This window comes from Myxine glutinosa, chromosome 5, assembly GCF_964187855.1.
Source record: "Myxine glutinosa chromosome 5, kmMyxGlut1.1, whole genome shotgun sequence".
NCBI classification, from domain to species: domain Eukaryota; kingdom Metazoa; phylum Chordata; class Myxini; order Myxiniformes; family Myxinidae; genus Myxine; species Myxine glutinosa.
Window position 1 is genome coordinate 204353465 of NC_136265.1, and position 14012 is coordinate 204367476.

Genomic DNA, 14012 nt, shown 5'->3' on the forward strand with positions numbered 1-14012 from the left:
TCATAGAAGCGTCTTTGGCTTCGATTACAGCTTTGAGTCTTCTTAGGTACTGTATGTCTGTATATGGCTCCATTCATTGTTCCTATCTGGTCTCCAAGGTGTCCAACTGGTTTTCTGATGGGACAGGAGTTGGCATAATTATAAATAATACATATGTCAAATGTATCTTGCTGTCCCGCTCCCATCAGGCTGATTGACAGTCGTTGTCCCGCCCACCCCTCTTGATGCTTCATTGCGAAATGTGTAAAAATGAAGTTACACCTGCTTTTCGTGTAATTGTTCCAAAGTATGACAATTTGAGGTCTCATGGACCTTCCCACTCTAAAATGCAGTCGATTCGTGTTTGAACAAGGTGCTGAGATTAACGCAATTTTGAGTTACTCTGAAAAGAAGAATTACAAACAGGTTATTTTTGTTCTGTCAATTATTTATATCAGTGAAGCTGTCCAAATGTTTAACCATTTGCTTGCTTCTCTCAGATTTGAGACAAGATGAAACTTTTTTTTTTAACGACAAAAAATATATGATTTTTAACTCTTAGATGCAGGCGTCAAAAATCCTACATAAACGCAGCCATTGGGCCTCGGAGGCCCAACGGATGTATTCGTGTAATGTTTTTTTTAATTTATATTTTTTATAGATTTTTTTTCTTTCATATCCTTTTTCAATCCAAGTCGATGCTCATGGATGTGTATTTGCTCAGAAAATGCGAATCATTGATCCTATTAGTTGGAAGAATCCCATACAAGTAATGAATCTTTTTTCTTTTTTTTCTTTTTTACAAATTTTTTTTGGTTCTTGGTTTTTCAATTTTTTTTCTCTAAAAAGTTGAGGCTCATGGACGAGTATTTGCTCAAAAAATATGATTCACTAATCTTTTTATTTGGAATGTATATGTCCGCAACTGTCAAAAAACCTACACCAATGCAGCCATTGGGCCTCGGAGGCCACACAAATGTTCCCACTAACCTGAATGAAATTTATATATTTTTGTCACTGAATTATTTGCAACCAGGTTATAGGAGCATAAAATGAGGCTCATATCAAGAAAATAATGATATAGCATAGTAGTACAACAACATATATGCGGGGCCTCGAGGCCCCAGGCCTGCATTCTTGTCAGATTTCCAGGTTTTAAGTGAAGAATGAAGATTTCCCCCCGAGCCTGAATGATTTTTTTTTTTTAATGTCACTGAATTTTGTGTAACAACATCAAATTGGTGAAAATGAGGCTCATTCCAAAAATATATATATTGTACAGCATAGTTTTTGCAACAAAAATAACCGTGTGGGCCTCTGAGGCCCAATCACTGCATCCAAGGGTTAAATGAACATTTTGAAAAAAATGACGCAGCACACAAAGGGTTAATAAGTGTTATTTGATGCGAAATCCTCCACAGACTGACTGGTCGGTACTTTCATAAGTTAACGAGTTTGCATCTTGGTAGATTTTCTTTTGTGAAGAATTGTGTCATCCCTACATCTGATTTGTTGATTTGTAATACTCAGTTCCAGAAAGAGGATAATAAGCTTGTTACGTACATGTCAGGTGGGTCGACGACAACCGTTGACTACATGCTGGTGTGTAGGCGAGATAGGGGGCACCTCCGTGACACAAATGTGATCCCGGGGGAGGAGGCTGTTTCACAGCACCACTTGGTTGTCTGCGACATAAGGGTGAAAGGTGCGAGGAGAACTCGGCGGGTGAAGTACCAACTGAGAATGAAGGTGTGGAGGTTGAAAGAGGTGACAGTGAGGGAAGCATTAAAAGAGAGGCTGAGTATGGTGGAGGATGATGTGGTTGAGCTTGAAAGTGGTTGGATGTCAATGAAAGATAATCTGTTGGGAGCCTTTGGTGAGGTATGTGGATGGACAAAAGGACCACCGAGGCACTCGGAAACATGGTGGTGGGATGATTAAGTTGGAAAGAAGATTGACGAGAAGAGGAAGAAGTTCAAGGCGTGGCAGAAGGCGAAGGGTATGGGGGCAGAAAAGGCAGAGCATGAAAGTTATAAGGCAGCCAAGAAGGCTGCATAGAAAGAGGTAGCAAAGGCACAGGAGGCATGTAGGAAAATGTTCGGAGAACGCTTGGATTCGGAAAAGGGTCAGAGAGCGGTATTCAGGATTGCAAAGCAGAAGCGAAAGAGAGGTGTGATGTGATGGGGGTGAGTTGCTTGAAGGATGAAGTGGGACAAATCGTTGTGGACCCAGATGGAATTAAAGGAAGATGGAAGAGATATATGGAAATACTGTTGATTGCAGAGAATGAATGGGATGGCAACATAGAGAGTAACCCAGTTTTCGGACCGGCAGAGAAGATAACCGAGAAGGAAGTTGAGGAAGCAATAAAAGCAATGAAGAGTAGAAAAGCGGGAGGGTCGACGGGAGTTGTGGGAGATATGTTGAAGGCAGCGGGAAATTGGGGTGTGAAGAGAATGACAGAGATCTGTAATCTGGTGGTGAAAGAAGGCCGCATTCCAGTGGATTGGGAACTGAGTGCCCTCGTCCCTCTATACAAGGGGAAAGGTGACCCTCTGGAGTGTGGCTCGTATCGAGCGATAAAGTTATTGAAGCATGGAATGAAGGTATTGGGAAGGGTGTTGGAGAGGAGGATAAGGAAGAAAGTGAAGATTGACGAAATGCAGTTTGGATTTATGCCAGGAAGAGGAACGACAGATGCACTTTTCATTGTGAGGCAGTTGCAGGAGAAGTATATGGAGAAGAGGAAGAAGTTGTTTCTTGGGTTTGTTGATCTGGAGAAAGCATTCGATAGGGTTCCACATGAAGTAGTGACATGGGAATTGAGGAAGTTAGGAGTGGAGGAATGGTTGATCAGAGCAGTGATGGTCCCCTTGTGTTTTATACCTCTCCCCCCCCCCCCCCTCCCCTTCCCACACCTCCTGCCCCCAAGCCCTCTCCCTCCCACACTTCTCCCTGCTCTCAAATGTTGTGGTTGTGTGCTTCCCCTTCTCTCCCCATCTTGTCTTCTGCTCCCTCTTTTTGTATATTTTGTTTGGTTGATTTGTTTGTGAAATAAATGTTAGCTCTTTCACGAGCCTCGATTCAGTATACAAAAAAAGAAGAAAAAAAAAAAATGTACAAAAGAGCGCGCATAGCTGTAAGGACGAAGGACGGGAACAGTGGTGAGTTTGAGGTGAAGGTGGGAGTGCATCAGGGGTCGGTACTAAGTCCACTACTATTTGTAGCTGTGATGGAGGTGCTGGCTCAGAATGTAAAGGAGGGTTTGCCGTGGGAGTTGTTGTATGCAGATGATCTGGTGTTGATTGCAGAAAGTATGGATGGACTGAAGGAGAAGATGAACAAGTGGAAGGAGTGTATGGAGACAAAAGGTCTGAAGGTGAATATCGGAAAAACGAAGGTGATGGCAAGTGGTAAAGCATGTGGTGAGGTGGAAAAAACTGGGACGTGGCCGTGTGCTGTGTGCAGGAAGGGTGTTGGAGTGAATTCCATTCAATGAACAATGTGCGCTGAGTGGGTTCATCAAAAATGTAGTGGTTTGAGAGGGTCATTAACCAGTGTGGCAGCTACATTCAAGTGTAAGGTGTGCACAGAGGGAGCTGCAGATGGAGGAAATGTTGAGTTGGATCTTGGAGACGGCGTGAAGCTGGAAGGTGTGAAAACATTTTGTTACCTTGGAGACATGCTGAATGGAGAATGTCGATCAGACTCGGCAACGGTTGCTCGAGTGAGATGTGCATGGAAGAAGTTTCGGGAACTGAGTGGCGTGCTGACGAGGAGGGGAGTGTCATTGAAGCTGAAGGGAAAGGTGCATGCTGCATGTGTGAGAAGTGTTATGATTTATGGGAGTGAGACATGGGTATTGAACGTAGAGCAGCAACGAAGGCTGGAAAGGGTGGAAATGCGAATGGTTCGGTGGATGTGTGGAGTATCGTTGAGAGAGAGGAAGACAAATGATGAATTGCGAAAGATGATGGGAATAGAGCCTGTGATGGATGCTGTGAAGAGAAACAGGTTGAGATGGTTTGGTCATGTGTTGAGGAAGGATGAAAGTGACTGGTTGAAAAGAGTGATGGGAATGAATATAGAAGGAAGTAGAGGACGGGGAAGGCCGAGAAAGACTTGGCTGAAGGTGGTCGAAGAAGAAATGCGGGCAAGGGGGTTAACAAGGGGAGATGCCGAAAATAGGGCAAAATGGAGAACATTGTCATGGGGACCGCAAGGCTAACCCCCGCTCTTGCAGGGAAAATGGCCTTAAAATGCCTGTAAAATGCCTACATCACTCGTCTTCCGACTTCCTGATATATCATCAATTCAATTTGAAGTTTGATATCAGATTTAAAATTGGTAACTATTTATGCGATTTTATCAAATTCATGAAAATGACAAAAAACATAATCATCTTCTCATAGCCACTTCGAAATAAATTTCCAGATATAGACTGCCAGGTGTTCCAATTTTTCATTTCATTTCGTGACCTGAAAATCGGGTGGGCATCAAATTGGCATGATAATATAGAAAAAATTAAGAAATAATGTTCATGACTTTTCACAAGTCAGATTCTGGTACGTTAGTCTGTAATATAATGTTGAAATTTATAATTTTATTTCCAAAATCTCCGTTTAGCCTCGAATGCATTTCGATGTATTGACCAATGAGGATCGCGCTTATTCGCGCTACGAACGATGTCTGGGCGTCCGGCTGCGAGTAAACAAAATGGCGGCCTCCAGTAGCAGCGACGGTGACGAGGGTGGGAGCAAGAAACGCTGTTATATGTGCATTTCTCCGGCCAAAAGATCAAGTTTAATACCTTTTAGTGATATAACATGGCCGCGATATTTGCAATTTGTTCTTACGTGGCAGAATTTAGAAGGTGATCAAGCTGAAATTGCGAGAAATTTCGTGAAGAACCACGCTGACGAATTCGGCGAACGTGGCAACAGTATGGTAACAATACCTGCTATAGCTATACCGCATGATGCAGCGTTTCATCAAGTGTGTTATTCACGATTTACCGATAAACAACGAGTGAGCAGGGTGCAAAGCAGCATGAAAAAGAGAGAAGAAAATGCAGCCAATACTGGTAGGTTGAATAACTTGAATAATAAATCATGACAATGCTTCAAAACTTAGTTTGATTTTTTTTTTTGTGAGGTATATGTAAAATGATTTTGTGTGTAGTCGAACGATTTTGAATTGAAGGAACTGTCCAATATTTATGCAAGGAGGTAGGGCCGAGGTGAAACAAATAAATTTTTAAAAGGACGTCTGAGGAAGGGGGGGGAGAGAGGGGGAGGGAATCTAGTCGGGCTAACCATGACTTGAGGTCTAGACATTTTTAACTCACATAATTTTAATGGTTTTCTTTTATGTGTATTTATTGCAGCTTCAACATGCAATGACATCAACGTCAACATTGACAAGGTGCATAAAGGCCCACAACCAGTCAAGAAACGTGCTCTACGCTCCAGCTTAGGCAAGCCCAAATGTTCAGCCAGATCCCAATATGTGTTGCCTAATATATGCATCCTTTGTCAGAAAGAGAGAACAATCAATACAGGCAAAAGGGGACGAAGAAAAGAGCCTCTAAAAAGGTGCTCAACAATTGAGGCACCAAGACTGCAGCAAGCTGCTAAAGACAACAACAATACAAACCTGCTGCTTCAAATTCAAGACCGCGATTGTGTTGCGATAGAGGTAAAATACCATGGTCGCTGCTACAAGGAGTATACCCGGTATTTAGGCAAGCTAGCAACAACACCTAATGCAGAGCAACAAGGAGACTCCAACTACTCAGAAGCATACACATTATTTTGTGCAACAGTCAAGGATCTTCTAATAGACAACAAGGAAATCTACAGACTGAAACGACTTAATGACATGTTCATGAAACAAATCAAAGCAACACACGGAATAGAATCAAACTACAAAAGTGGCTTTCTCAAGACAAGACAAGACTGATGAAAACATTTCCACAACTATGCTTTCTAACCCCGTATATGCGCTGCCAAGGACACCTTGTGTATGTTAATGACATCTCCACTGAAGTGCTGGTTGAAGAAAAGAAAGTGTTGCAAGAAACCATGCATGGTTCAGGTGATGACACAACAGAGACAGAACAAACATCCGACTCTGAACCAACCCCACCAAAGCAACCTGGGTGTACTGAGAATAACCTTAGAGAACACTACTTCACTGCGCTACAATTGAGAAATGCAATCGATGAGATCAAGCCAAATATGCCATGGCCCCCAACCTCTGAGCACCTGACAACAAATGCCGCAGAAGCAATTGTACCTGCCTGTCTCTATAACTTTATTGCATGGATGGTGGGAGTGTCAGACGAACCTGATTCTGATGAGTTTGTAAAGATAGAATCTACAATACATAGAAGAATTCTCACAATTGCACAGGACATCATATACCTCCAATCAAAGGGAAGGAAACAGATGCCCAAACATTTGTCACTTGCAATGACAGTACGTCATCTCTCAGGTTCAGCCCAATTAATCAGCCTACTGAACGGGTTTGGTTACTTCGTCTCAAACTCTGTCGTCTTAAATCATGACACTGCACTGGCTAACCAAGAACTACATCGTGGAGAGGATGCTCTTCCATCAATCATTCAGGCGGGCAAGCATGTCACACTCGTATGGGACAATAATGACTTCGGGGAGGAGACATTGTCTGGGCGTGGAACAACACACAATACCAATGGGATTATAATACAGCGACCAAGTCAATCCCATGAAGTAGTACAACCAGCACCAGTCACTACAGTTAAGAGGACGCGGGAGAAATCGATGCAGCCACCTGCAGTGAACCTTGCCACATATTATGGAGGGAAAAAAGAAGGACCCGCTCCATTCGCAACCAGCGTTCCATTGGATCGAGCAACGTACTTCCCATTACTCCAGCACCCTAAGACGATAGACCTAGCATACCACATCACCAAGTACAACATTGACGGGACTCTGCCATCTTGGACAGGATTCAACCAACTACTGTCTTGTGTTGAAGTTCCACCAAAGAGCGTGATAGGGTATCTCCCTGTCATTGATGCCACTCCGACTGAAATGAATACGGTACTAACAATACTGCAGAGAAGTGTTCAGATCGCCGACAAGTTACAGTTGGAAGCAGTCGTCATTGTCGTTGACCAAGCCATCTATTGCAAGGCACAGCTCATTAGATGGAAGAATGCACAGTTCATGAAGAGACTGGTAATTCGACTTGGGGCATTCCACACTGCAATGTCCTTTCTTGGCTGTATTGGAAAGAGATTTCGAGATGGTGGTCTCCAAGACATCCTGGTTGAGTCAGAGATTGTTGCAGTGGGGTCTGTGAATGGAGTGTTGTATGAATCCAGAGCTGTGCGGTGCCTTGAAGGACCTTGGAGAACGGTTTGACATACATCCAGACATGATGGAAGCACTGGAGACATTTGTCTACAAGTTATATGGACAGCACAATATCACTACTGTGAATGAGGCCAGGTACAACATGTTTCGTCTTGCTAGAACGTCTGAGATCACAATGCCTCCCAACCAAGATGCCCTGAGACAGCACATCAAGAGAGCCAATTACCAAGCTGGTAAGTTAATTGGTTGTTTCTTTGAATATTGAACGTCACCTGTAATTTATGTTTGGACAGGAGTACTAGTATATGGTGCAGCATGTGTTAATGAAGATGATTATTTGGAAAGTTTATTGAATTGAAAACAAAATATTGAATGTCACAACAATGCTTTGTAAATGTTCAAAATTAACAGGTCTATTTGAAAGATTAATTGAAGTAACTATCTGTACAGTTGAGTGGTTAAGATAACATGACATGTAGATGATCCAGAGATTTTTTTGCTCCACACTCAGTCAGAGCAGGATGTTTTGGATTTCGCATGTTTCTCTACACAGAATTTCCCAATAATATGATTGTTCTGTTATTAGTGTTAATGATATACCTCTGATGTTGTTTTGGAAATATGTATATCTCCATTCTTAATGTTATTGATCACTTCAATATTTCAGGAATTTACAAGAGGAGCCTGCAGCCCATCCCTGACATTGCCGACCCTAATGGCTATGGATGGATGATGGAAGAGGAACTTGCCATGGACTGGATGACACTTCCACCTGCACCAGACAGTGTGATGGAGCTTGCTAACTGCACTGGAAGCTGCAAGAAGACACGATGCAGCAACGAAACTACATGCACTTGCCGACAGAATAACATTCCGTGCACAGATTTGTGCAAGTGCGGCAGGAACGACTGCTCAAACATAACTGGCCATGTTGACTTTGATGATAAGAATGATGATAAAGACTCCAAATCTGAAGATGAGGAAGACTCTGATGCTGAAGAGGATGAAATAACTGCACTATTTGTATGATGTTTTGGACAAGTTTCAACATGACCAAGCCGAAGAGACAAATTGTGGCCATAGTTCAGCCCATCTCGAGTTTATCATGACGTGAATGCGCACTGGTTCGCTTGTACGCCGCGTAATTGTCTTTGATGGGTTAAAATATCACCCCTTACACACTTATTGGACCTATTAACAGTTTCAAAATAGCATTGGTAAACCACCATGGATCGTAGTAGCAACACCAATCACAAATATTGTACAAAAATTTAAAATTATGCAGGTTTTAAGGTCCAAAAACATGACTTTCTGATAAATGCATCAACAGCATGTTATTTTACCAAGTCGTTAAAACAACATTTTTACTACTTTTGGGGGTCTGAATTAATAAATATTGCTGTCAAGACCAATGTGAACATGACATCATATAGTTTGTGTTGTTTTTTTACTGTGTAAATGGGTATTTCAAATGTAACATACAATTGGTGTATACTGGTGTTTTGGGGCAGCGGTTCTCGGTAACGTACCACGATATCGCTTGTGAAAAAAAACAAGATGTTTTGGAGGTCATAAGGCTTCATCCCACACCCTTCTTGCCAAATCCCTAGGTTCAGGTGATGAAATCAAAAAAAAAAATAGATATCCACCCTATGGCCCTGTGTCTAAGATGGGACTCCCGGTTTAACGTTCATCCGAGGGACGTCACACACATTGATGAATTACCCTGCCTGTGAAACGCCAACATGTCGGGATTCGAACCTTGGCTCGACAGCTCAGAGGTGAGTGTACACACCTGTCAGCCATTGTACCATCGAGTAGCCCATTTAGACCATCAAAGCCTGCGTCATTATTACCAACTAATGGTTGTTTGTCCAAAATCCATGGACATGGGCGATCGTTTTTAAATGCTGATCAACGGAAGGAATCAGCACGTTGCAATTACTGCACCTGTACAAATTCCATTGTCATCCATTCATTACCTGCGCCATCGAAAGTGGATGGAGGTTATGTTTTCACCCCTGTCTGCCTGTCTACCCCTGTCTGTCTGTCTGTTTGTGTCTCTGCCTATTTGTCTGTCTGTCTGTGAACAAAATATCTCAAAACGTCATGGACGGATTCGGACCCAACTTGGTGGATCGATTGAGTGTGTGACAAGAACGAATCGATTCGATTTTGGTTCAGGTCCGAATCCAGATCCGGCCTATAAGTGGAATACAAAACGTAAAGTGTTGAGCCTGGCAGAGGTGTGCGCTCTCCATACCGAGTGCCGTTCTAGTTACCTATCAAAATGCACCTTGATGCATGACCGTGACGTCGGGCGACCTTGATGACCCAGAAAACGGTAATAGTCACGGAAAAACTCACAGTAAAATGGGAACGTTTGCATGTCCATATATACCACACGTACTACCTACCATAGATGCACTTTTTAAGTCTTTGGTATGACTTGGTCGGGATTCCAACGGCCGACATCCCACCCATAGAGTAGACGCTCGAACCATTACACCACCGAGTCAGGTACGAGTTGCTCTCGGTATTCTAAACGATTTTACAATTACGATTCAGCAGGTCACAAGGCCAAAAGCTTTTGTCTATAATTAATAATTTCTGTTGTATTTACGAATGCTAATTGTTAATCAGACGTCTTGACTTCAAATTAAATCTTACAAATCCTCACCTGTATTACGTGAAGCAAGCGGAAGGTACGCCGGTACTCCAGGTTTCATGACAACAGGTGTTGCCGTATATAAATGTCACGTCACAAGCAAACGTTTCATCGAAAATGGGCGTAGTTTAATGATATCGGTAAAGGGAGTTCATCCTTTGTTTACCTGCTGTTGGTTCTTGCATTGGTCACAATCAGGGAGCGAAACATTCAGTGAGTGAAACATTCAGTGAGTGAAACATTCAGTGAGTGAAACATTGTTGTTGTTTTTTGTTGTTGTTTTTTTTTTTTTTTTTTTTTTTTTTTGTATGCTGAATCGAGGCTCGTGAAAGAGCTAACATTTATTTCACAAACAAATCAACCAGACAAACAAAATATATAAAAAGAGGGCGCGGAAGACAAGATGGGGAGAGAAGGGGAAGCACACAAACACAACATTTGAGAGTAGGGAGATGTGTGGGAGGGAGAGGGCTTGGGGGGCTCAGGTACATCCCATTCCCTTTGATCATCCTTGAGATGTCTCTACAACTTGACTGGAGTCCACCTGTGGCCAATTCAATTGATTGGCCATGATTTATAAAGAAACACACCTTTCTGTACAAGGTCCCACAGTTGACATTGTATGTCAGTGATGTTCATGTGACAAAGGCTAAGAGGTGATCTGATCATCTCTCCGTCTTCACAGCGGAACTCTTTGCTATCGTATTTGCTCTGGAATGGCAAATCGAATTCAACCCTCTCAGTGCCGTGATCTTTTCTGATTCCCTCTCTGCACTTAAGGTTCTGGAGTCTCTAAAGGAGGGATGCAGATTTGACCTGGTGCTCGAAGTACTGCACCTGATCAACATTGCTAGTTGGAGCGGATCTGTGGTCAATCTGTGCTGGATCCCCGCTCATGTGGTGCTGGATCCCCGCCGCTCATGTGGTGCTGGATCCCGCCGCTCGTGGTGCTGGATCCCCGCCGCTCATGTGGTGCTGGATCCCCGCCGCTCATGTGGTGCTGGATCCCCGCCGCTCATGTGGTGCTGGATCCCCGCTCATGTGGTGCTGGATCCCCGCTCATGTGGTGCTGGATCCCCGCTCATGTGGTTCTGGATCCCCGCCGCTCATGTGGTGCTGGATCCCCGCTCATGTGGTGCTGGATCCCCGCTCATGTGGTGCTGGATCCCCGCTCATGTGCTGCTGGATCCCCGCCGCTCATGTGGTGCTGGATCCCCGCTCATGTGGTGCTGGATCCCCGCTCATGTGGTGCTGGATCCCCGCTCATGTGGTGCTGGATCCCCGCCGCTCATGTGGTGCTGGATCCCCGCTCATGTGGTGCTGGATCCCCGCTCATGTGGTGCTGGATCCCCGCTCATGTGGTGCTGGATCCCCGCTCCTGTGGTCCTGGATCCCCGCTACTGTGGTGCTGGATCCCCGCTACTGTGGTGCTGGATCCCCACTCATGTGGTGGTGGATCCCCGCTCATGTGGTGCTGGATCCCCGCTCATGTGGTGCTGGATCCCCGCTCATGTGGTGCTGGATCCCCGCTCATGTGGGCATCGGAGGGATCGAGGCCCTCGATCTTGAAGCCACGTGTGCGATCACATCCGAATGTGTCCCCCAAATCCCTTTGGGACCGTCTGAAATTGTGAATGTGGTCATGGTGAACCCCGACGTGACCCCCCCCTACTTTTCAGCTACCCCAGTTGTCCCGCAGAGACCGGGTGGCTCTCTCCAGGCTTAGACTTGGGCACTGTCGCCTTAATTCGTATCTTCACGTGATAGGGTGTAACCCTTCCGGGACTTGCGCCTCCTGGAGGGAACCCGAAGATTTATCCCACGTATTTCTGGGATGCCGCCAATACGAAGGACCGAGGTTGCTCCTTTTTAAAATTGTTGGAGAGGAGGGGTCGGTGGGTCTGACCTGCCCGTCATTTTTGGTTAATTAAACCAGAAGCATCCTCGTTTGTGCAAGGCGATCCGAAACTTTTTGAAAGCGTGTGGGAGACCTATATAGTTATATTATGGATGTCCCATCGGCGTCCATTTCAATATATTAAAGCGCGATGCTACGCGCGCTAATGCTTACGCAAGGAGCAAGCGGACAACGCGGTTCATAAAAGAGTCTTTATTCAAAGTACTCAAACTGCAGCACTAAGCTGCTCAGGGCTGCGCGCCCCGTGTATATCGTGAGGTCACGCCTCTCTCCCTGGCGTGGCCCATCCCCACTTGGTGTGCGGGGTGATGTCACCACGTCAGTGCTTTCGTGTCCGCCACACGCGCCCCCCCAGAATCCCCGCGCACCTGAAGGGTCAGTTTGCGGGGCAAACGGATAACCCGGCCGAAGCGCCCCCTGGCGACTGGCGGCGTCTGGGATGCAGGGATGCCATCTGGGATGCCTCCGGCTGCAGGACCGGGGGGCGGCGGGGCTGGGCGGTGCCGGGGGTCCGCCCGCAGGGGGGCGGCCCCGGCGCGGGGGTCGGGCCACTGGTGGTGGATGGTCCACGTCGAGGTGGGCTGGCTTCAGGCGGTCTACAGAAGCGCGGTCAGGAGTACCGCCGATGTCCAGGGTGAAGTGCTTCACCCCGGTCTCCAGCACGCGGAAAGGCCCGTCGTACGGGGGCCGCAGTGGTGTCCGGTGGGCATCGTGGCAGACAAAGACGTACTCCGCCGTGCGAAGCTCCGGGGCGACGTGCATTGGTGGGTGCCCGTGGCATGCCGTTGGCACCGGGGCGAACCTCTGGGCGGTCTCTTGCAGAGCGGAGCGCTGCTGTGCCACGGACCATGGTGCCGTGGAGTCGGGGAGGAACTCGCCCGGCACCCGCAGCGGTTGCCCGAAGACCAACTCTGCCGCGGATGCGCGCAGGTCCTCCTTGGGCGCCGTCCGGAGGCCCAGCAGGACCCAGGGGAGCCTGCCGACCCAGCCGCCGTCGCGGAGGGAGGCCCGGAGCGCGGCCTTCAATGAGCGGTGAAATCGCTCACACAGGCCGTTAGCCTGGGGGTGGTAGGCCGTGGTTCGGTGCAGCCGGACCCCGAGCCCCTGCGCGACCGCCCCCCAGAGCTCCGAGGTGAACTGGGGGCCGCGGTCGAACGAGATGTCTGAGGGGGCGCCGAACCGGGCGACCCAGGTGGCGATGAAAGCCTGCGCGACATCCGCCGCCATCGTCGACGCCAATGGCACGGCCTCCGGCCACCGGGTGGTGCGGTCCACCATGGTGAGGACGTGCGTGAAACCCCGCGAGGGGGGCAGAGGTCCCACCAGGTCCACGTGGACGTGGTCAAACCGGCGTTCCGGCACCGTGAACGGGGCCAATGGGGCCTGGGTGTGCCGGTGCACCTTGGCGCGCTGGCACGCGAGGCACGTTCTGGCCCAGCCGCGGACGGCCTTCCGGAGGCCATGCCAGACGAACTTGTCAGCGATCAACCTTTGGGAGGCCCTCGCGCCCGGGTGGGACAGGCCGTGGATGGCGTCAAACACCTGGCGCTGCCAGCCCGCGGGCACGATGGGGCGAGGACGCCCGAGGGAGACGTCGCACAAGAGGGCCGCGCCCACGCCGTCGAACGGCACCTCGGGGACGCGGAGGCCCTTGACGGCGGTCCGCAAGGCCTGGACGTCGGGGTCAGCGGCCTGGTCCGCTGCCATCCGGGCATAGTCGATGCCGAGGTGGACTGCGTGGGCGACGGCCCGGGAAAGGCAATCCGCCACCGGGTTGTCCTTCCCCGCGACGTGCCGGATGTCCGTCGTGTATTCGGACACGGCCGAGAGGTGACGCTGCTGCCGGGCCGACCACGGCTCGGTGACCTTGCCCATCGTGAAGATCAGCGGCTTGTGGTCGACGAAGGCCGTGAACGCACGGCCCTCAAGCAGATGGCGGAAGTGCCTGACCGCCAAGTGAAGCCCGAGCAACTCACGGTCGAAGGTACTGTAATGGCGTTCGGGCGGGCGAAGCTGCCGGCTAAAGAACGCCAGCGGTTGCCAAGCTCCACGCACCCATTGCTCATGCACCGCACCCACCGCGTAG

General features: G+C 47.7%; 2 protein-coding genes across 2 annotated transcripts in view; one reads left to right on the forward strand and one right to left on the reverse strand.

Annotated features, from left to right (window-relative positions):
• Window positions 1–10137, reverse strand: part of LOC137426524 (galactoside alpha-(1,2)-fucosyltransferase 2-like) — a 77688-nt gene extending 67551 nt beyond the window's left edge. The window contains exon 1 of the mRNA XM_078779388.1: window positions 10021–10137. The gene's annotated coding sequence lies outside the window, so the exon portion shown is untranslated. The remainder of the gene's footprint in view (window positions 1–10020) is intronic.
• On the forward strand, window positions 6276–8763 carry LOC137411638 (uncharacterized). The gene is made up of 2 exons (XM_068096947.2): window positions 6276–7573; window positions 8008–8763. Exons 1-2 carry the CDS (start codon window positions 7327–7329, stop codon window positions 8367–8369), a joined length of 609 nt encoding a protein of 202 aa, XP_067953048.2. The 5' UTR covers window positions 6276–7326; the 3' UTR covers window positions 8370–8763.
• Window positions 10138–14012: the final 3875 nt, after the last annotated feature.

Coding starts and splice junctions, on each gene's coding strand:
- LOC137411638 (XM_068096947.2), top strand. CDS start 7,327: ATGGAGTGTTGTATGAATCCAGAGCTGTGCGGTGCCTTGAAGGACCTT. Junction 7,574..8,007: donor GAGAGCCAATTACCAAGCTG/GTAAGTTAATTG, acceptor TCAATATTTCAG/GAATTTACAAGAGGAGCCTG.